This window comes from Microplitis mediator, chromosome 3, assembly GCF_029852145.1.
Source record: "Microplitis mediator isolate UGA2020A chromosome 3, iyMicMedi2.1, whole genome shotgun sequence".
Taxonomy (NCBI): Eukaryota; Metazoa; Arthropoda; class Insecta; order Hymenoptera; family Braconidae; genus Microplitis; species Microplitis mediator.
In genome coordinates, this window is record NC_079971.1 from 509668 (window position 1) to 534520 (window position 24853).

General features: G+C 34.4%; 1 protein-coding gene and 1 long non-coding RNA gene across 3 annotated transcripts; one reads left to right on the forward strand and one right to left on the reverse strand.

Annotated features, from left to right (window-relative positions):
* Window positions 1–14090, reverse strand: LOC130665721 (uncharacterized). The gene is made up of 5 exons (XR_008989574.1): window positions 13840–14090; window positions 13560–13785; window positions 13265–13484; window positions 4465–5801; window positions 1–4395 (listed from the first exon to the last, which is right to left on the reverse strand). It is a non-coding gene; the product is annotated as an uncharacterized LOC130665721 (long non-coding RNA).
* Window positions 5798–24835, forward strand: LOC130665716 (dorsal-ventral patterning protein Sog). Of its 2 annotated transcripts, none has more exons than XM_057466249.1 (8): window positions 5798–6422; window positions 15716–15819; window positions 17435–17564; window positions 20649–20714; window positions 20803–22629; window positions 22710–22897; window positions 22969–23310; window positions 23410–24835. In XM_057466249.1, the coding sequence occupies exons 1-8, from the start codon at window positions 6281–6283 to the stop codon at window positions 23761–23763; spliced, it is 3153 nt and encodes a 1050-aa protein (XP_057322232.1). In that variant the 5' UTR covers window positions 5798–6280; the 3' UTR covers window positions 23764–24835. The 2 variants fall into 2 exon arrangements, with proteins under 2 accessions (XP_057322232.1, XP_057322233.1); XM_057466250.1 differs by lacking the exon at window positions 5798–6422 and adding an exon at window positions 15293–15631.
* Window positions 24836–24853: the final 18 nt, after the last annotated feature.

Consider the following 24853-nt stretch of genomic DNA (forward strand, 5'->3'; position numbering starts at 1 on the left):
TTATTATTATTATTATTTTTTTTTTGTTTGTTTCCCGTGAACGAGTGATCGTATTTATATAAATTTTTTAAATTTAACTTACAACTAAAAGCTACAGAATTAGTTTAAAAAAAAAATAATAAATAATTAAAATAAAACTCAGTCGCACACGGTTTGTATTTAAATTTCATTCACTTGTACATTACTCTAAATTGCAAAATTAAAATTTAAAAAACAACATGTGATCTTAGAAAGAAAATATAAAAATGTCTCGTCCAACAAATACTTTGATGGCTTTCCTCTCCCTTATGATCCCCGAAGGATTTTTTTTTTTTTTTTTTACTAGATCGATTTAAATGTTACTACTGGTTACGATAATTCATTTTAAATTATAATTTATATGGTGCAAGCTCAAACATTTTATTGAAATGAATTAATTTTTTTATTATTTTTGTTCAATAAACGCGATCGATAAAATACTAGGTCAATTTACTCTCAGAGCAACAAGTTAATAAAATTGATAAAGTCCTTTTGGTCTAGACATTCCGAAGAAAATGTCAAGTAATTTTCGTTTTATTTCTCTATTCATTTTTTTGAGTCCATCGCGACAGGATGAATGGAATATCAATAATTAAATATAAAGTTTTATAGATATGTGCAGATAAATATTTTTTTTTGTTTCGGGTATAGAGTGAGGAGCAACGCTTGATATATATATATATAAATATAAATATATATACTTATAAATAATAATTGTTTACTTGTTTTGTTTTTCTTGGAGGCTACCGGCTTTAATTGGGTCTTCTGATTTATTTTTTTTCCGAGTGCGTTTTTTTGTATGAAAGTGAATGTGTTTTTACAATACATAATCCTCTCGATTAAAATATAAGATTGACATATAAATATTAAGTAAATATATAAATATAGTATATAAATAAAATAAATATTATAATAATAATAATAATAATAATATTAATAATTATAAATTAATTTCCATATGATTGAGTACGCCTTCACTGTCACGTGAAAGAAATATTTAAAAAAAAACATTTTCGTATATAATTATGTATGAATGTTCGATCATTTGTGAAATATATTGTAACTGTGCTTTAATATAGTGCGTTATTTATAACTAAAAAAAAAGTAAGAAAGAAGTAACAAATTTTAAGTACTTGGTTGACTCTTTACTACATTGCCTAGCTGAAATAATAAATTTTACTCAACCAGAGCCATGTCTAAGGCTCTTTGTTTAAACAATTGTATACTAAAAAAACTTGACTTACAAATAAAACAAAAAAAATAATATTAATATTGATAATAATAATAATTACAAAAATAGATTATTTAAATTAATGGTGTGTTCCTTTTAAAATTTACGAGCCAATAATTTAGAGCAAGTAGATGATAGATCTGACGCGAAAATCAACATTGCGCTGTTGTTAAATGTAATAAAATTTTTTTTTTAACTAACGCAAGTACGCTGGTATGTACGTAAAAGATCATATATATATATATATCTATATATGTTTAAGTGTAGTGTATTAAAAAGCCGAAATGAAAACAGAGGAAGCGTGTACACACAACGTCGTCATTGAAAAATGATAAATTTAAAAGGGGAACAGGATAAGTGCGTTGATGACGTACTCTATATATATGTAAGATAAAATATTTTATTATGAAATTCCATGCTATCGGCTAAGTGAAAATATACATATATATATTGACAAGTTTGCAAGTAATCGACAGCAACTACTACTGAGGCAGTATCGTTTAATGGAATCGATAATAATTTTTAATTTATAATTATTGTTATTATTATTATTATTACTATTTTATTTATTTTTCTCATAAGTTTATTCAAAGCTTTATAATTATTATTGTAATTTAGTGTCGCCTGAAGATGTGTTGCGTAAGACTGTTAATATTTGCACACGCTTTGATTGCAAATATCTCTTTTTAATCAGTGATATTTATAAATTCATAAAGACTTTTTTTTTTATGAATTTATAGAACATTTAATTGTCTATTATCAATAAAACATTTTATTAAATGTTTTATAAAATAATTATATTTGCAATCAAAGTCCGTAACTTTTTATTAAGCTTTAAATCAACTTGTGAGTTCCTCGCGTCAATTTAAATAACAGATTTACGTATTGAGCTGTATTTAAAACATAAAATAATTATATAAATGAGACTGAAAGTTTGCTTTCGCAAGTTTTCACATGATACCCAGAGACATTAAACGATCTGACGTGCTCACAACACCGGTCTGCCCAAATAAAATCCCAGATCGTGTTCGTATCCGCGGAGGATACTTGTACGGCATCTTAGGAGGGCAACCAGGCAACCAGGGCACTCATAAAATATATATATAAATATATAGGAAGAATAATATTGTATCGAGAAGTTGAGGAGAGCACGAGTTTGAGGAGATTTTTGCGTTGCTGTACAAGAGAGCAAGAGAGTGCTCTCATCTCATCCGCGGCAATCTGCGGTCGTCGTCGGAATCGCGGCAGGCCAGCCGGCCCCTGGGTTATGCGAGAAATGGCGCCAACATTCCCATCGTCTCACAGACTTGTGCGGCAATAAAATCGCCCCGATCGTTGTTCGCAACACACACAACACACTTGGATTATAATATATCGAGTAGTTGTTGTTAGTTATATACAACTTAAACTTTTAAACTCTCTTTCATACATACATACATACATACATACATACAAATACATATTTATCTGTGTATATATATAACATTACAATACCATACGATCTGAAAAAAACGATCCGAGTACACTGTTACACTCGGGTGGGCGTTTAATACTCCACCTCACTTCTTCTTCTTGAGCATCTTCTTGTTCTTGTTCTTGTTCTTCTTCTCCATGTCATTGTACAGTATATATATATATTTATAAGAATACTCTCGGGTCTTCACCTCTTCACACTCGTAAGAAAAAAATAATAAATAAAAATAATTTATTTTCTCGTAATAATTCTTTCCAATAAAAAATAAATAAAAAATTGCTATAATAATTTAGAGGATGATAAAAAAACATTTTGATGACAAATAAATTGTTGTTTGTTTCGCACAATTCTAATGATATCAGTGTTGATATTAAAATTGCATCTCGCGAGCCAATGACACGCATCACTATTCATTATTATTATTATTGTGATTTTTTTGTTATTTGATTTTTTTTTTAAATATTTTTTATATGCGTTTTTTTTAAACTCAATCTCTCTCTGACTTGTGGCAACACGCAAATAGATGTCCCAGATCCGTCGGTGTTTATCGTCTCGCATATACGACTCATGTGCGCGGGGGGGCGTCGTGTCAATTTTTCGTATTTTATTATTTCAATCGGCAGTTTGGCGCCTCCCGCGATCATTTGTCGCGTCTCCTGACACTTTCTAATGCCCAGCAGTTTACTTTTCTTTTATTTATTAATCATATCATTATTCCTGTATATATTTTATATATATATATATATAATACAGGATACGGACACGTCATCTTCACCGACATATTTTTAAAAAATATTTCTTTTTGGCCAGTTATTTGAATTTGATCGGCGTGAAATCAATCGGGACATCGGTGGCGGCGGCGCGAAATCTTCCTAGAAAAAGCAACCAAAGAAAAAAAAGTAAGAGAAAAAAATATAAATAGAAATGAATAGCATAAAATAAGAATACCAAATAATAAAATAACAAGAAGTAGATGAATAAGAAGAACAAGTTGACGATAAAAAAGAAGTAGAAGTAGAAGCAACAGCAGCAGCAGCAAAAGAAGAAGAAGAAGAAGAAGAAGAAGTTTCTGCTTGGGTTTAAAACCAAGTGAGAAAAGAATTTCGTGCTCGCACACGCAATCAAGGGATTATCCTTTGTATATTGACTCGTCCCTCGCTGCCTTAATGCGACTCATGAATAGGCGAGAAACGAGTCTTTGGTATTATTCACGATCGTGCAGGTCCAACGTCGTTTTTCTCTTCCGATTTGTTGACTAAACCGCTGGAGAGAAATACGTTGGCACATACTTTTTTTGGTTTCGCTGAGCATCTATATAACTACTAAACCTTAACCCATCCAAATGTCTTTTCTACTATACCACACTCCTCCGTTACCTCCTCTTCCTCCTCCTCTTTCTTCTTATTCTTGTCCTCTTGTGTTGGGCCAGAACCCGCGACGCCAGCAACCCAAACCAGCAACCTCGGTCAGCCTCGGCATCGTACCACCAGGTAATTCGTAGAAACGTCGCATTCACCAACGACTGGAGATTAATGCAAGTCTTTTCTACACACCACTCGGGTGTGAGGTCTTCTCCACCAACCACTTGCCCTGGCACATTTCTTGGGCTTTGTGTAGTGAAAGAGACCGCGAATTTCCTGCCGGAGATTTATCATGTAGTCCTAAAAAATAACTAAATAAAAGCAAACTTTAAAAGAGGCGAATGTCGAAAATAAAAAATATAAAATAAAAAGCAATATACCTTAAGAAATAAAGAATATATATATATATGAATACAATTTGATGTATGTATCTCCCGACACCTAGGAAGTTTGTCTCACACCTACGTAGTGTCTGTAGGCCGCGGCTCTGGACTCCGCCTTAGCTGATTGACTCCCCAGAGAGTTACCGGCGTCTCAGCATCATCAGCATCAGTACTCCCACACGACTTGTCTCCAAATCAAAGCCACTATCTCCATAATCTCAATCCTATCAACTCGAGATAAAAAAGAAAAAAAAAGAAACTTTTTTTTTTTTATTCTCATTTTTTGTCATTACATTTCGTTGCAATGCCGAGTATGAGAGATAGGTGCAGCGCAAGCGTGAAAAAAAAAAAAAATACTAAAGAATATGGGCTTGGGCCGTGTCTTGAGTATCTCTCGGCGTGTGCCCAGTTCGCCAGCACACTCAACTCTATATGCAAACTCTACATACTACTATCAATACCAACGGGTTAAGAAGAGTTTAGTTGGAGTTGGGAGTACATAGTAGAGTAGGCATGGCATTACATACACAAAACTACAACGACAACTACCACGACGACGAAGACGACGACACTCACCACCACCAGCAGCAGCAGCGGCTCTGGGAGTTTGAGTAGAGCAGAGTAGAGTAGAGTCAGTAGTGTAGTGAGGAACGTGCACACACCAGATATACAGAGAGCAAGACACAAGTAAAGAGCAGAGCGGACTACTCAGCCTCCCACCCGAGCAACTCAACGACGACTACGACGATCTGGCTGACTTGTTTCTATACGGTCACTCAGTCACCAAGTCAGTCATTCATCCGCGAGCTCGCGAGTCGTGCTCTTCTCGATATTTTACCACTTGGACGTTGGCCAATTGCCTGCTCCTCGATCTTATTGGAAACTAATCCACGATAATCTACATATCTCTATATACCAGTGATCTTGTGTTTTTATCATCATCATCATCACCACCATCATTATCATCATTCTTGTTATTATAGTGCAGTACTGACCAACTGATTTACTCCAAAAATAATCAGTGATTTCTAATAAAAAAAAAAATAAATTAAATTAATCCAGTTTATTGATAGTAATCGGCAATGTTGATAAAAATCAGTACACAGGTGTTGAGGATAACATAAATATATTATAAGAGTACTTGATATAAAATAAAAGTTTCTGCCAGCTGACGATGATCTCCAATTTGGATCTAACAACGGGTACCGGATCATCATGCTGCATGAGTTACTGCTGGTGGAGCCTTGTCACAGCATCATCAATCGCTTCCCGTTTATCATCATCATCATCAACTCCCGCCGTACTATCAACAGTAAACGCCACTAAATCAAAATCTAAAGACCAACAAGAAGAAGCTATAATTATTATTATTATATTACTTACTACAAGTCTTACTACAGCGGTTCTAGGACTCTTATCGTGAAAATAAGAGCGCCAACCGGATTGTTTTGCACGCGTGACAAAAGATAAAGTGTTTTGTTGGTTTATTATATTATTTTACTCTTATTAAAACTAAACTCGAGAGAATAAATCGTGGACGTACTCATCCAGACTTTATTACTACAATTTCTTATTTTTTTTTTATTATAATAATTTATTTATTTTATTTATTTATTTATCCGTATAAATTATTATCGGTTGATTTTTTATATTGCAACGCGAGTGATTTAAAACGAGAAGAAAAAAATATATAATAATAATAATAATAATAATAATAATAATAATAAAGATATATATACATATATTAAATAAAAATATAAAATAAAAGGAGAGCTGAGGATAAATAAAATAAATAATTCAGGAGTTAAGCGCGATGTACGTTCAGACGAGCGGCAGTATGCTGGGGATTTTGCTGGCACTTATTGCTGCTGGTGGGTCAGTCGTTGGGACCGAGGGAAAAAGAGTCGCACCACTTATCGATGATGACTGGACCAAGAGACCACACCGTGCTGCCGGTAAGTTGTTCCCACGCACTCATTTTGCTAATTTATTATTATCGTCCTCGTCTTTCGTATATATGTACATATATATATTTTTTAACTGATGCTCATACATATATATTTGTCTGCGTACATTTATATATGTATATATACATATGTGTACATACCTACCGGCGTCTTTTCCACTATTTAATCTTGATCGAGATAACACACCGACACTTTAGATATTAAATTAGCCCATTTCATCATTTTTTTTTTTTACTCTTCACACTTAATATATATCTATATACCTATATATATTTTATTTATAGCCGTCCCTATTATTGATACGAAAGTCGTATTAATATATCGTTTCGCGCGACACTAATATACACTTTTTTATTCCCACTATTTTTCCTTGCCCCTTTTCGAAATATTTATTTTAAACGTTACTTTATTTATTTACTTATTTTTATTATAACTGTACGGCTCTTTTTTAAAACTAATAACTTTTATTAAATACACAATATTTATTGAACCCAGAGAAAATTTATCAGATCTTTATCTCAAGATGATTTGAAATTGATCGCGATATTAATTCTGATAAAAAATAATAATAATGATTTTTATTGACTATAAATGCGAGCATGTGTCAAAGTTTTACTTTATTTTAAATAATAAAAAGCTTTTTATGAAATAAGTGTACAGAAAGTTGTGAAAAAGATTTAGTTGGGAAGATTGGCGGTTAATTGGCCGCGCAAAAGTAGAAGCAGAAGGAGATGAGAGCTGCTTGCTGCTCTTCCCATAACTATACATACATGATATTAAATGTACTACGGTTCATATTGTTCGTACAAAGCATCTTTTGTACTCAAAATAATAAAAAAAACGAAAAACTCAAATAAATAGGAAAATTATCATGGGATATTTGATGATACTGAAGTTAGCCGACGTCTAATAATTTTTGAATTTTTTTTTAACAATTAAATTTAAAGAAAAAAAAAATTCACATGTAGAAAATTTTGAAAACTACAAGTGAAACTTTTTTAAATATTTTTTTTTATCATCTGTCGTTTTGAATAAATTTCAAAAATTATTAGATGTCGGCTAAGTTCAGTATCATGATATTTGATGTAAAAAGTTGAGGTCAAGAGATGAAATTTAATTTTCACCGGGATCTTTCTCTCGGAATTTTTCGTACCTATATACCACCTAAAGATCCAGCAATGTATTGCTTGGTGTTGCTCTACACAGTTAGCAGATGTGTGAGAGACTCGCGTAAGCCTCAGAAGTGAACATCGCTTCTAGGTGTTGCCGCAAATAGACGGGCAGCAGACACAAAACGATTGCCGTCGACGCCGCGAAACTACTCACGTACCCTTCTCTTTCTTTGTCGCTCTCTTGCTCTCTGCGGTATGTACTATATGTATCTCAACTTTTGCTTACTTCTTACTTGTTACTAGTTTCTGGTGCTGGTGCTGGTTCTAGTGCTAGTGCTAATGCTGCTGGTGCTAATGCTGCAGCTATGGCGCCTGTTGCGTAAATTTATTTATCGTATATTTTGTTAGCGTGCGATGCTCATCATAAAACCACGTACGCTTACCAGCACATTTATTTAATACCAAGATCCTGATAATAATCATCACTCGTTCGTTCGCTCGCTCGTAGCTTGATAGCCCACAAAAATGTCTAATAACAAATATAATATATGCATATCCATATGTATATATATTATTTTAGTACTAGACTTAAGTATTTTGCGCTCTCATTACGTATGAAAGTTTAGTTAGGGTTGGGTCGGTGCCGCCGAAGAAATATGCAACCAAGACGCATTATATCGCCACCACCATGACATTTATTTCCTTCGTGAGCTGACTTGTACTTATATATACACTATGTATCTATAAATAAAAATAAAAATATATAATATAAATAAATACATATGAGATAGCAATGCTGAGTGGTGTCTAGAGTCTTAAAACTTTTCGAATTGGATAAGGTGAGGCTCATGAGTACATAATGGCAAAGACATACAAGACAAGTACACACATCATCCACATCATCCACATCATGTCATCCAACTCTTCTTCCTCTTGGTCTTCCTCTTGCCGTCGTCTCTTCTTCGTGATGGCCTTCTTCGCCTTCGCCTTCGCCTTCACTTCTTTAAACTTATAAAGCTTCAAGGGTAGGCGTTAGAAGAATCATGAATAAAGAGTCACGTAGGCCGGAACGAGATTAAGAGGATCCAGTATACCAGCAGAGTGAGCACCAGAGTACCTATTCAGTACCATATGTATACAAGTATACATGAGAATAAGAGAAGAAGAAGAAAGAGGAGGAGGAGGTGGAGGTGGCGGCATACATATCCAATCGTCTGGTTATTTCTTAGCATCACCAACGAGTAAAGAGTCGTATCGTCTGAGTAAGAGTTTAAAACTGGGACTGGGGACTAGGGCGGTGGTCCATATGCGAATACTCCGCCGGACATTGTATGCAGAGTATCTGACGGCTGGACTGCTCCACCTTAGACCCAATATTATATATTTGCATTATTATTATTATAATAATCCATTTATTATCATTGACACAACGGCATCTACAAACAACAGCCGGGTTATACTGATGTGAGCCTGAATTGTCGCTCTTTTGTATTGTACTTGCATTAAAGTGAGTACTTATTTATCTATATATTAATGCATGTATGCCGGTGTGAGCTGGGCAAGGCGGTGGCGGCAAGGAATATGCGAGTATGCGGCACTGATAATACCCGAGCCAGAATGGGAGCTGTTGTTACTGCCGGTGATGCCGGCTCTCTACTGTGAATACACTTTTAATGTAAATGAGTAGTAAGTGTGGATATATTACACATACATACATACATAAGTACGGTTGGTTGTAAGCAAAACCTAATGTAATGTAACCGAGTTACAACGAACCCGGACACACACTGTCAGGCTATAAGACTAGCTACCAGGCTACCAGGCCGGCAACAGACAGCAGCAACCAGGCCGAATAGGTTATCGTTTACTAGTCGACAATGAACGATATTATCTATCGTGGATCTGAGGTGGTGATAGTTGGTGATATCAACTGCCATCAATTCTAAACATTAAACTCTTATTTATGTCGAAAGTATAGATCTCTCTTTCTCTGGTTCTCAGCAGCAGTAGCAACTACTGGCTGATACTTTTTCTGCTACTGCAGTGCATGTATGTTACTCCAAACTTAAATATATTTATTTAAAAGTCTATAAGGGAAATTTGTTTGTATATAGAATAAGATAAACTATTTGTGTGCCGTTGAGTCGTAGAATGGGGAATGGAATGGAAGGCAAAAGAGTTGATAGTGGATGGAAATTCTCGTGAGAATGAATAATGCATCGTCGGTATGGGTTTGGTCGTACTCAGACTCTGCTCTGTTGAGACAAGATCGTAGAGCTAGGCTGTATGCTGTATTCTATATGCTGACGACACACCAGCTATCGCGAGAAACGAGGAGCAGGGAGAGATGAGGATACATATATTCTATAATCCAAGAGCCCAGGATAAGGGAAAAGGTATAAGAGGCGTCGGCGAAGACATTGTGTCCATCAGATTTTATCCAACCTGACAATCGGGTTGCACTTGCCAGAAAAGGAAAGGCTGAGAAAAATTCCACCCAAGGATACGAATCAAGATCGTTCAACCGGCACTTTTATATACCAACTGAACGACGATCTGCTGATGCTACGACAGACTAAAACTACTTCTACAGTTGTAAAGTAACATAACAGCGGTGGTGGCGGCAACGGCAACGTATTCGTCGTCGCGTGATCGTTGTGATCCCAACGCTGATTGTACGACAATCGGACCTTCGCACTTCCTAACTCGAGCGCCCGCAAATTCCAAGCATACCAAGACCTAACTCTCGGCTGCTCCTGCTGGTTTTATTTCTCTTTCGGCATATTTTATATATCACCAAGAACAATCCTTTCCCTCTACTCGCAAATTCTTATGCTATATTTATATGTATTAAAACTACTTTATTGAATTCTCTCGTTGGTCTCATTCTTCTCGGGTTAATATTTTTTATTTTCTCTTTCTTCATTTCTTTGTCTTAGATTTTTATACCCGATTATTATGATAAAAGAATCCACGCACGCAGTACTTGGACAGTATTAAATTTTTTAGCGGCACGCACGCGACTTTGCTATGCACCAGGGATTTATTAACTTTACAACGAGATGGTAATCGTTTGCGTCGGTAATTAAACAACACACGATTCTTATAACTCGACAAATTGCAGATGTTTCTTTAAATTAAAAGCATCACATTGCTCTGATACACATCTATTTATATATAAAAATATTATATGTAAAAAAAAAAAACAGCTTTAAAATCTATGTATATATATGTACGTATAAAATATAATAATGTATGTCCGAGTCTCCAAGTGTCCCAAGACGACGACCAATGTGGACACAATCCAGACCTCTCTATATAAGGATGAGTCCCGTTGATGGTCATGTTTCAAATGATTATTCTTTCGAGTTGTTACTTCCATATATACATACATATACAATTTACACAATGTCTTCTCTTTCTGTAAAAAAAATATAAATAAATAAATAAATAAAAAAGGCTTGAATGATCAATAACTTATGGAGATGTGTATCGATCGATCGAAATATAATGACGAATAGAGTAGTGGGACATCGTGTTGGTGGCGAGGATGTTGGTGGTGATGGTGGTGTTGGTGTTGGTGAATGGCCCCTTGATCCACATTTTTATATAGGGTCATTTTTGTCGGCTCAGGGCCATTTATATATAACTGCCGGCAGCGTTGCTCTCCACTCCTCATCGCCGACTTGCATACTACACTCTACATACTAACATATCATATATATATATATATATATATATATATATATATATATATATATATATATATATATATATATATATATGTAGTATACAACTCAAGTTGTGATATCGGTGGTCTTGGTACTTGGTCTTGATGTTCTCGCGGCCACGGCTAAATCCACGGGGAGGCCACCTATGGCACACGTTGTCTTCCTTGTTTCAATATTATATATATATGTATATATGTATGATATATCCTTCCTGATACTGTCCTTACTCTTTATGATATTACTGGCATTACATTGTTGTCTTTTATGTCTATTACAAGACACCTTTTACATCTGCGTATGATATGTACCCTTAAGGCATAATATCGCCGTGTAAAAAAGTAAATTAAACTTGGAACTCGATAATTAAACAATTCATTTGAATTATTCATTAATTCTCGTCATACTTGTTTTATATGTTATTTGTCATTTTCTTTTGCGTCTCGATTTCTTTAATGTCCAAGTGTGTGAGTAAGTGGTACTCCGAGCGTGTGTGCGTGTGTGTGAAAGGTGAATCAGTAACTGGTAAAATGAATTGAATGAATGAATCTTGTGAAAATCTCGATAGCACAGATCGGCCTACGCAAATCAGGAACACGCGTCTAGCCGTTGGTAAGATCTACCGGATATGTACTTGTGTGTATGTTCCTGATGCTGGTGATGAAGCTTGTAAGGATGATCTATAGATCTGTAGTTGTGGTGACTGTAAAAATAAATGGACAAACGACCGCGCAATCAATCGATAGTCTCTCGATTCTATTATTATTATTATTTTTAAAGTTATCGAGTCTACTTGTGAGTACTTGTGACTTGTCTGTTGGTTTCTCCTCGAGAGTCTGAGTGTGATCCGCAGGACTCTGCAGACAAATGTGGGCGTGAGAATGACGACACTCCCTTTTGATTATTCAAATAAAAAAAAAAAAAATCGTGAGACACGATTCATGAGTACTTTTTAATAAAAATAAAATTAAATATATGTAATTATTGATTGGGTATAAAAAATTGTTTGTCGCTGTTATAATAATTATTTTTAGAAGACAATAAAAAATAAATAAAGTGGCTTTGGGAATATTTTTTATCAAAAAAATTGACTCCAAAGTTTAACTGCAAACTCGAGAGCGTTTGGATGAAACAAAAATTAAACAAAATAAAATACAATAAAAATATTTGAAACGTTTTTATGTTAGTGAAATTTAAAGGTATCCAATTTCGCCCCGGTGCCCCTATAAGAGCACTAAGAATATATAAATTGCCAGTTAAAAAAAGGTTAAATAAAAATATATATATATATATAAAAAAAATAATAAAATAAATGTTAACGAAAAACGAATAGAAAATAATAATAAAAGAAGATTTTTAAAAGACTAGGTATGCGAAGGGGGCAGGTTAAATATTATAACGTGAAGGTTACGACGACGTATTGCGTCATCGCGGGTATACAAGTGACAAGTCGCACACTCTACTACAAGACTCTCATCACGTATACCAAAGCCCAAGAGAAAGACCGTGTGGTAGTCAGAGTCAGAGAATTAAAGAAAAAGAAAAAGACAGATATAGCTTTGTGGGGCCCGAGACACGACTAAAGTTAGATAGAATCTAAAGATATAGCGAGCATTGCCACGCGATCGCGGTTTCGCTGTTCCAAAAGACGAGTAACAAGAGTACAAATTAAATCAACGGCTCTCTCGTATCTCAGCTCCCTCCTCTCTTTTTCGCGTATGCAAAAAAAAATGATGAAATCATTAGTGATGAGGCTTTTGAGCTTCGGCAGATACTGATATTTATTATTGACATACCGGTGGTAATTGTTTTAAATGACGTAATTAGTAGTAATGATGATAGTTTGTCAATTTGGAAAGCTGCCGACACGAAAGGTGGGCACGGGATGATGACGGGACTGCAGGAAATAAATTAGTAAACGATTATTGTAAGACAAGAGCAATAAAACTGTTGCGTAAAAGTTTTACGACGCGTGATGTATTCCGTATACCTGCTGGGTAGTAAATGCTGGGCAGTCTTTGCGTCACGAGACACAACTGAATGTGATTCCGCTCTGTCTGGCTAGAAGCTGGTGATCGCCAGGGTTGGGACAGACGAAGACCACTACGACACCTGGTTACAGATGCGAGACAAATTCACTTATTGGCAACTACACTTTATTCTTCTTGGTTTTTTTTTCTTTTTTTTTTATATGTATATATATAGATTGCCTGAAATACAATCAACAACAAACATACGTATTATAAATATATATATCTACAAGAGACTGAGACGAAAAGACTTACTGGGAGGAACGTTGATGAGGGAAGCGCGTAGCGAGACGTCGTGGCGCTGATCCCATCGCGAAACACACATCGGCCAGGATTATTTTTAGCCAACTGACTTTTCTCATCAGAGTACCACTAGCAGTACCAACAGCATCAGGGATATATGCACCAGCTTGTTAATCTCCAACAACATGTTTCTCCTGATGATCGTGATGATGATGATAATAGCCGGTGATCTCTTTTCCTTTAAACAATAATCATTAACATCATTATCATCATTATTATTATTTTGACATACTTTTTAAAATAAATATATTTCGTTATATTTATTTCCCAGTGCAGAGTATTTTTTTTGGATTCGTATTAATGGAATTCGCGGTACTCGTATTGAGACAAAATACTCTTGGCAGAGTACTCCAGATAAAGTTTAACTTAATATTGAAAACATGTAGTACTAAATGACATTAACATGTGTATTTCCTAATTATATATAAATGCAATAAAACATTATTTATATTAATAATAATAATATAGTATGTAGAGTAGTGTGTAGATTAAATATGACAATAAAGTTGGCAGACATTTAAAAATTTTTTGATTTTTTTTTAACAAAAAAAAAATATTTGAAAAAATATTTTGAAAAATTGCACATATAGTTCGTGAAATTTCCGACATGTGAATTTTTTTAGAATTTTTTTTTTTTTCATTATTTGTCTAATAAAAATTTTTTTTAAATTTCAAATGTCTGCTAACTTTACTATCGTAGATTAAATTGGGATTTAAACAGAGACTACACGTCGTCACATCATCGTGCCGGTTTGAAGATGCGACGCGACGCGCCGGCTGCAGTTGCAGTTGCAGTTGCAGTAGCAGTAGCAGTAGCAGTAGCAGCAGCAGTAGCAGCAATAGCATTAGCAGTACCAGTAGCAATAGTAGCTGAGAGTATGAGGTCGTTGCTCTCATCTCATCGCGGTCTCATCTCAACCACGCGAGAGAGTCAAATCCAAGCTTATATATATATATAGTAGGCCTCGATCATCATTTATATATGTATATGTATATATATATACATTAAATGTCCACTAAATTCAACTCAAAAATAAAATACATAATAAAAGAGCTTAAGAGTATATGGGGATAGTCTTAATGGGTGGTACTGTTGGTACCGATGGTGTAAATGCACTTGCACTTTCTCTCTGTCTCTCTCTCATTTGACATATCGACAACACATGCCACGAAATTTAAATAAATTCCTAATGCTAAAACACTCGAGTAAAGTTTAGTAAAAAGAAGGTATAAAAGAGTTAATTTTTTACACAGCTGTCAAGCTCATGGGTTTAATTGTTAATTGATGCACACTCTAATGGTATGTGTTGTTAAGTGTCGAGTGTAAAGTGCAGACCGAGGTTTTAACACATTAGAGCATTAATTGTATATAATAGTAGGCTGGTATGGAGTTTAAGTTGTAGACAGCTTGGTAAATATTTACTTAATCCGATCAAGAGGTAAAGCTGTGATATGTCAAGAAAACAAGAGAGGAGGGTATCTATTTCATTAAACCACTCATGTCCGCAGATAATTAAAAATGTATCGTTAAAAAAATAATATTGCTAAGTTAAAAATAACGTGACGTAACTAGTGGGCGTGACCGCGATGGTGCGTGACCATTCAAAACATATAACGTATATATTTACATGGCTTTATTTAATATAAATATATATTTATTTATTTATTCAATGCGTTAAATGTTTAGTGGGATTTATTAAAATTTATATTATTGCAAGTGTGTAAATGTATACGCGATGTGAATATGCAGAGAGTATTAACTCGAGGAAAAATAATAACCGACGATTAATTAGCTGGGCATGGAATCACGTATCTTCTAATGCAAGTGGCTGGCCTGTCATTTTCCGTAACTCGGTGCCAAGTCGAGAAAGATAGATTGCAATGTACATTCATATAGATACATTAGATATATATGTACATATATATATAATCGGCTCACGCCATTATTTGTATCGAACTGGCCTCGTTCATCATTCCATATGCGGTGCAAGTTTCTCATTCCCGACATAGTGTCACATTGAGACGTATAAATTTAAACGCGGATTTTATTTTAAAATAAATAATAAAATTTAAATCTAATAATTTTCACTACTTTTTTTTGCTTGCAGAGTGTACATTTGGAAAGCAGCTACGGGAATTAGGGTCAACATGGTACGCAGATCTGGGACCACCTTTTGGAGTAATGTACTGCATCAAATGCGAGTGTATACCCGTAAGAACTTTTTTTTTTTCTTACTAATTAATAAATATTTAATTAGTGATTTATAATAATTATTCTTCCTTGTTTATGTTTTGTTAAATAATTTTTTATCGTCAACCCGTTGAATTATTTATTTATTTTTTCGTTCTAGGAATATTTGTGTGAATGTATTTGTTGAATTTATTATAATTTTTTAGTTGATGACTTATCTCACTATTTTTTCCTTATATTTTTTTATTATTTAACTCGCTGGTAGTTTATACGCCGTAAGAATAGACGATTAGGTGCCAGGCAATTTGTATATATATGTACACCTTTATATATGTATATATGTATATACATTTATCTTACATTACATTACTTACTGTACGGTCCGCCCGCGGTCTTGTGTCTTTCTGTCAACTTATAAATATCGATGACGTACATGAGGTCGAACGTATTTAGTTTTAAATCACACATGACGACGACGAGCCTCCGCGTGATGCAAGCTATAATATACTAGATCTTTCAAAAGAAAAAAAAAACGACATCTCATTTCCGCTAAAACAAAAAAATATATACATTAATTTAAATAATAATATATATTTTAGAGTGTTTCAAAAAATCAACTTTTTTTTTTTTTCTTGAAGAACATTGAAAAATCGACAGAGTATCTCTAGACAAAGACCCTGTTAAAATATGAGACCTTAATATTAATATTTAAAGGTGGCGATTCACGATTTTCTATTTTCCATTTAAATAACATGGAAAAAAAAAAATTTTAATTTTGGAATTTTATACCTCGGCGATGGCTTATTGAACAGATAAGTTCAGGATATATTTTTGTAGGGAATTGAACGCTCTACAAAAAAAGTCTCTTATCATTTTTTGATAAATCCATCTGTTCAAAAGTTATTGGAGCTCGAAGTCAAGTTAGAGTAAATTTCGAGATCTTTTTACTTTTCCGGCGAAACTATCGGACTTATCATAAAATGTCGTGAGATCTTTTTTGTAGACAATTTTATTTCCTACAAATTATCATTGATAAATTTTTTTCAAATTCTGCATTTTTTTCTAGTTGTTTCCATTTTAATGCCAAGCTCTTAAAATCGATCAGAACACTACTTTTTTAGAAGCTTGGCATTAAAATGGAAATAACTAGAAAAAAATGCAGAATTTGAAAAAAATTTATCAATGATAATTTGTAGGAAATAAAATTGTCTACAAATAAGATCTCACGACATTTTATGATAAGTCCGATAGTTTCGCCGGAAAAGTAAAAAGATCTCGAAATTTACTCTAACTTGACTTCGAGCTCCAATAACTTTTGAACAGATGGATTTATCAAAAAATGATAAGAGACTTTTTTTGTAGAGCGTTCAATTCCCTACAAAAATATATCCTGAACTTATCTGTTCAATAAGCCATCGCCGAGGTATAAAACTCCAAAATTAAAATTTTTTTTTTCCCATGTTATTTAAATGGAAAATAGAAAATCGTGAATCGCCACCTTTAAATATTAATATTAAGGTCTCATATTTTAACAGGGTCTTTGTCTAAAGATACTCTGTCGATTTTTCAATGTTCTTCAAGAAAAAAAAAAAAAGTTGATTTTTTTAAACACTCTAATATATTTATGTTTTTATAGGTACAGAAAAAACGCCGTATTGTTGCGAGAGTACAGTGTCGTAATATTAAAAATGAATGCCCAAAATTGACGTGCGAGGAGCCGATTTTGTTACCTGGAAAATGTTGTAAATCCTGCCCCGGTGAATACAGTAAGTATATATTTAAATTTTATTAGATAAATTATATTATTATTATTGTTATTAGAATTATTATTATTCTGTAGATATGCAGATTTATATGTGAGAAATGGATATGGAGAATGGCCGCATCACATATATATGTATATATTTATCCTTTCTCATGCAATCGTCATTGCGAAATGATGATGGTATAAATCATTTATCGATGATCGCTCTCGTTGGCATTCTCCCGTGACAAGGCATGTTTTACGATCAATCTATACGTGATTCTTCTTCTTGTTCTTCTTCTTCCTCTTGTTCATATCATATCACATTGTATTTTATATGCATTGACGCCTCATTTATTCCTCAACTTGACGGACTATCTGTATACATATATATAATTTATTCAATTTTATATATTCTCACGCGTTTCAGACACATTAGCAATATTTATTATTAACTATTCCTTCATTCATTAATATACCTAGTCATTTATGTATACATATATATGTATATGTGATATTATTTTTTATTTTAATCCGTGATAAATGTTCTCGATAGCCGGCATAATTTAAAAAAAATCTTAAATAAATTATAATACGTACACTTTGATAAAAGGTAATGACGCTAGATTTTAATGGGTGATGTAACTTTTATATTTTATCGAGTAATGACAACTGTCAACTATTTATTAACCCTGTGTGTTAATACAATAGTTTGTTGTTGATACACAGCAATAACTTTTATTCCCCGTCATCTTTAAACAAATGTATTTATAAGTGTTCCGCAAATCTTCGAGCGCTTAGAAAAAATTTAATGTCCGTCTAAAAATAAATACATGTATAATTTATATATATGTTTAGTTAGTACAATAAGATATATATCTGTACACCACCACTTACGGTCAATATAAACCTGGTATGGAGCAAGTATGCAGAAATGGATTTCGAGTACGCGTGGAAAACCTGTTTTCCTACTTGGTTTATTTGCCGAATCGGGAAATCCCTGGCATGGCACACGATCTCACGCTCCAATCTCACTAGACTACTGTTTGTTGAAAAAAAAAATTTATATATATATATATATTATACTTATAAAAACCCTTGATATATAAATAATAAATAGTTTAAGACCCAGAGATGTGATGAATAATAATTATTAATTTTTTTTATACTTCATCTTTAATAAATATCCGCTGTAAAATAATTTCTCTGGCATTATATTTGTCGTTGCGGTAATTATAATAATTACATTTTTAGTTTATGGCTCGTTAACTGCTCCATTAAACGCGAAACTTGTGATTAATAGTAATTAAACGTAAATAACCGCGACCTTTGAGGTCAAAAGGTAAATTATAAAAGCGTATCAATTTTATGTTTATAATAAAATAATAATTTATTCATTTTCCAAGAAAAATAACTTTATCATAAACATGTTAACTTTTTTACCGTTAATTTATTAAATATTATAATTAAAATCTTAATCCCAGATAAATATTGACGTTAAGTTTTTAAATATCAACGAAAGATTTAAAAAAAAATACGCGATTAACGATAAAAAATTGATTTACAAAATAAAAATTTGTTTTTCTAGTTTTAAAACGTTTAGGCCGTCTCTTTTAAACTTTTATCTTTACACATCCATCCATATATCTATATATATATATATATTTAAGAATGAGATAGACTAGCTGTCCTCGTCTGTTGTGCGATCGTCAGCCTTGTTGGGATCGCGCCAATAAATCAATCGATCTTGTTTCTCTCGTGAGCTCACGCACGTTCTCCTCCACCGTTACTAGTCGTCCGTACGTCTGCCCGGAATTTCTCAAATATATATACATCCATACATACATACATAATACATATGTATAAGTATTTTCTCAACATCGTCACACACTCAGTGGCTTTATCCGCGAACAAACTTGTTCGTCATTTGTACGGGCTACTTGTAAGATAAATAATCGTTAATTTATTATGTCGTCTTTTAGGAGCCACTACTGTGCGTACATATTAGAAAATCATAAACATACATAGATAAATTTTATATATATATACATATAAGCTGAGCGGTGACGACGTGTAGAAAAATAAAGAACGTAAGGTATTAGGAAATAAAAAGAGGATACGTACATACATGAAGCCGATGAAGAGAGACATGTTGTTGTGTCAAGTTGTTGTAACTTGTAACTTGTAAGAGATATATATACCGAGAATACACCAGAGAAGAAGAGAAACTGGGCGCCAGGGTTTAGCGCCATGGCGCCGGTTATATTACCGCATGGCGTCACTTCGATTAAACCGTGCGCAATCTAAATGTAAATATTAGCATGCATAATGATCGAGGGAACGACGCGATTAACGCATGGCAGTGGCTATGAAAACAGTCAAGGGGGACACAGACTGCCAATGAGCCACAGACTGATGCTGGACCTTCAACTCTCCGTCAGTTTTTAAAAATACTCCAAGACGTTAAATTTCCCCCTCTTTTATTACAGCTCCAGCTCCAGGTTTCTTCACATCGGTTACTATCTTCACATCTCTACTCCATCTCTGCAAAGATTATTTTATTATTATTATTCTCATAATTATTAATTACACTAATTAGTCTTCATTTTGTATTGGTTGTCATTTATGATGACAGAGATTATTTTTTTCTTGAGTTAATTCGTGATCGATGGTCGTGTTGCATTTAAATAAAAAATCCAAACAACCAAGACGGCATTATATATAAATATACAATAATTAAATTATTATTGTTATTATAATTATAATTATAATTATAATACATGATCGCGTATGGTATTTTTTCTCCGCATCGGTAAATCTTGTTTCTCGCCTCGGTATATACCGGCGTATTATATATACGATGATCGATAAGACTTTGGCATAATTCCAAAGTGAATTCCGATCCTTCGCTTCTCGGTCCGGTGACTTGACCTCATCGTGATCTGCATACAAATATTTTATACACTCACTGCAATATCTATTAATTAAAAGTTTCATTAGAATTATTAATTAATTTATTTATTATAATATATATTTATAAATACCGTTTATCGGCATAATGTTATCGAGGTAAATTGACTTATAAATTAATTTTGTAATTTAATAGGCGTGGAACTGGCGCAGGACTTGCCGATCCAGCAAAACATTGAAGAAGAAGAACGAAATTTCAAATGTAAGCTTCATATTCATCATTTTTATCATTATTATTAAATTTAATTCCACATTGTAGTAGATTAATAATAATAAAAATATTTTTAAAGACTTTGGAACTTTAATAAGCGGCAAAACGTCACGGCAAATAGTGGACAGTGTAAATGAATCAACAAATTATTTAGCTGCGTCAGAGTACATTGCAACGGGACGTTTTACATTTCACCGCAAGAATCTCTATTATTCATTTTACTTGAGTGCATCAACACCGCGCCCAAGAAGTATTCAGTTCATCGACGACACGGGCAGTATCTTAGAAGAGCAGACAATAGACCCAGTGGGCGGAGTGTACCAAAATGCAACGGGTAAATTGTGTGGTGTGTGGCGTAGAGTACCGCGTGACTACCGCAAACTCATGCGAGAAGAGCAGCTGTACGTGTCACTCATTTGGGAAACACCGACAACTGCCACTACCTCAAAAGCACTTCTCGTAGGTCAACTAACGCGTTACAAAGCTCTGTCCACTGAACAATTTTCCTCATTACTTGAACCAGCAATGGGAGTTGATAAAACTCTGATGTACGGCTCCGCTGGTACGGCCATTATTTCTGTTTCTTCAGCCTCTGCCCCCTCGATACACGTATCTCTGGTATTCAATGGTCTCTTTCTGCCTAATGACATCCTCGACGTTCCGCTTGTCGTCACAATTGACCATCAAGAAAAAGATTATGTTCTCTTGCAAGAAGACATTATTGTCGACAAACCCTCTGCTGATGTCAATTTTGGTGAAGTGCGCAGTGCACTGTCTGCTACTGATTTGCGTTTACTATCGCGAGGTAAATTGTCAATAACTATTGCGTCAAAAAAAGATCCTCAAGCACTCAAACTGACTGGTAGCATTGGCACACGAGCTACTTGTGACATTTTTCAAGCACTTTTACCCTCTGACTTTACGCGACATGCTTCCGGATTAGCATGGGCTTACTTGGATAGGTTTGGTGTGCTAAGATACGGCGTAAAACTCGCTGGTCTTGAAGACGAAAGTCCGCTGGTGACGCTCGTTGATGACGGAGGTAAACGTAAAACTGAGTTGGAAGATTTGACGCCCACTCTTATTGGTGGATCAACAGCTAACGGATCTTTAGATCGACCAGGACCTAGATTACTGGAGACTTTGTTTAAAGGAGAGCTTTCGGTAGTCGCTGCCTCACCTGCTGGATCAGTATTGAAAGGCAGACTGTCTCAAAGACATGTTGCTGATGCTAAAGATACTTGTTCACCGGCTCTGTTGACTTCTTCATCCAGTGGTTCAGTTGTTGGTTTAGTTTGGCTTGCCATTGACACTGATTGCTCGCTTCACTATGAGCTAGAACTCACTGGACTGCCAGATGATGATGAGAGAGAACATACAGATGATGAAGAAGACATTAAAGGTCGTCGGTTGTATTTAGAAACAGTCCCGTTGCTCGTTGAAGGTGCTCCTGTTTCACGAAGACTACTCGAAGAATTTGATGGAAATATTTTAGAAGGCTCTGTCACTGGTTTATCACTTATTGAACTCTTCCGAATCGACTCGGGTATCGGGTTCCTTGAGGTTGTGGAAGTTGACAAAAATGTCAGCACAAAATTAGTAAGAACACAGTTTAAGGCTCGCGCACCTCTCAGTTGTCTTCCCCACTACGCAGACAACGATGTCGCTTCAGTCTTGGTTTATAATCCTCACTCACCGAGCTCCGAACTCGAGAGCACGTCTTGCTTTCACGAGACAAAATTCTACGAGGAAGGTACACAATGGACAGCACACTCTGACCCATGCTCCATGTGTCATTGTCATCGTGGCACGGCCAAGTGCGATCCTGTACCCTGTCCACCACTAAGTTGTCCCGTTAGTCTGAGAATAAAACCGCCTGCCGGTCACTGCTGCTCCATATGTCAATGTAAATATTTTTTTAATTTTTATTTGTAACAATTGTTTTTTTTTGTTTTATTGATAATTATATTTTTTTTTAAACTTCAGTACCGATTGACAATACGACGAGCACAACATTAAATCCAATGACATCAACAATGTCGCTGAAAAAAAGTACCGGTGATTTATCTTTGCGTGGTTGTACTTTAGCAGGACAATTTCACGTTGCTGGCGCTGCTTGGCATCCTTATTTACCACCTTCTGGTTTCGATACTTGTGCCATTTGTACTTGTGACGTAAGTAATTATTATTTTAATTACAATTCAATTCCAGAGTAATTAAAACATTATTTTATTTTTTTTATTAGCCAATAAATTTAATAGTAAGATGTCCACGAGTCCAATGTCCAGCATTGGATTGCGATGAAAAAACAGCTATAAGACCGGACAAAAAAGCCTGCTGCAAGCAGTGTCCAGTAGTGAGCGTGATTCCCATTTCCGGCACTCAAGGACCGGTAACCAGTGATCCTTCATTGCCACATGATCAGGCCATTGTCCAGTCACTTTATGTACCCAAACGTACTCCGGAGGACATTCTGGCCGACGGTGGATGCAGATATCCCGTAGGCGGACCCTATGAAAATGGCAGAGATTGGCATCCCAAGATTCACTCGCACGGAGAAATAAAATGCGTTAAATGCCGTTGCAAAGTAAGAAAAATATTTTATCATTACTGTTATTATTTAACATTGATGATGCGATAAAGAACTTAAATTTAATGTCTTCCTTTATAACTTATTATTTGTCAGAATGGCGAAGTAAAGTGCGATAGGAAACGGTGTCCACGCTCCCTATGCAATTCGATCGTTAACCAGCTCAAGCGAGGGGAACGTATTCCGGAAGCAGACGATTGCTGCACCGTACAGTGTAAACGATCACGAAGACATCACCGTAATCATCGCAACCATCATCATCATAATCATAATCATAACCATCATAACCATCAGCAGCAACAACAGCAGTCCCAGTCTCAGCCCCAATCCCAGCCCCAGCCACAGCAACAGCACCAACGTTATTACTCTTCTTCGTCGGTTCTTCTGTCGTCATCATCATCGTCACCAAAAACTTCGAAATACTCAATGACGTCTCGCGATCTCAGCTGAGATCGCTCCTGCTAATCCGTTAGATCGGTTCTTGCAATCAGTCCATAAGATATTTTTATTATTTTTAAAATTATTACTAAAAAAAAAAAGAAAAAAAAGAAACATACTAGGGTTATTGCACTTCCTCTCATTATTATTATCATTATTATTAAATGAAAAAAAAAAGAAAAAATTTATATATATCTATATATATAAATAAAACAGGCAAATAATAAAATAAAAGATGAAGATAAAAGATAGAAGATAAAAGAATAAGATACGAAGGAAGAGTAATAGTAATGCGAATTGAATAATTCATTGGGTTGAATTGCAATTGTCTGACAGTAAGAATGACATCTAAATGGAGAAGGGGTAGGAGAAAATTGTGATAGATGTGTATGGACAATACTATCAATTGCTTCTATCTTTTTATATATGATATATATCTTTCACTCTCCCTTACTATCTCTCATATCACGTCGCTCTGTGGACAGACTGATTTTAATTTGTCAATTGGTTTCTATTAACAGAAAACCCGAACGGAAGGACGTCGTTCCACGATACACATATTATATTATTATTTATTTTATTTATTTTTCCTCTCTTTGATCTTTTGATTGAGGAAAAAATTTATAAAATACTAAAGAGAGAAAGGGAAAGGGTAAAGTGCCTGATAAAGAGAGTGATAAAGGGCAATTGAGTGGGTAAGTAGGGATTTACATGATGGAATATAAATATCATGTTTGTTATTATTAGTATTAATTAATATTAATAATAATGAGGATATTGATTGGGATCGTTCGGCTCCTAATTTTTTTTTTAACTACCACCCACCTCAACGAGTTACCCAACAACCAAAGAAGACTGAAGAACCTCGATGGCGACGTCAGTTATCGTTATTCAATTGCTATTATTATTATTATTAGTAATTATTAATCAATTAATAATATTATTTCATTATTCATTGTTATCATTTTTATCATAATTGTTATCAATCACTGCTAACATTATTCTAATTATATAAATGCTAATTTAACAAATAAATATCCAAGACTATAATTACTCACGAGTAATAACGTCTGCTTTTATGTCATTTTTTTTGTTAAATTCG

Bases quoted from the DNA above. Each gene is read 5' to 3' on its own strand.
- LOC130665716 (XM_057466249.1), top strand. From the start codon at position 6,281: ATGTACGTTCAGACGAGCGGCAGTATGCTGGGGATTTTGCTGGCACTT. The intron at 15,820-17,434 runs GTAAGAACTTTT...ATGTTTTTATAG, and splicing joins TCAAATGCGAGTGTATACCC to GTACAGAAAAAACGCCGTAT. The intron at 22,630-22,709 runs GTAAATATTTTT...TTTAAACTTCAG, and splicing joins CTGCTGCTCCATATGTCAAT to TACCGATTGACAATACGACG.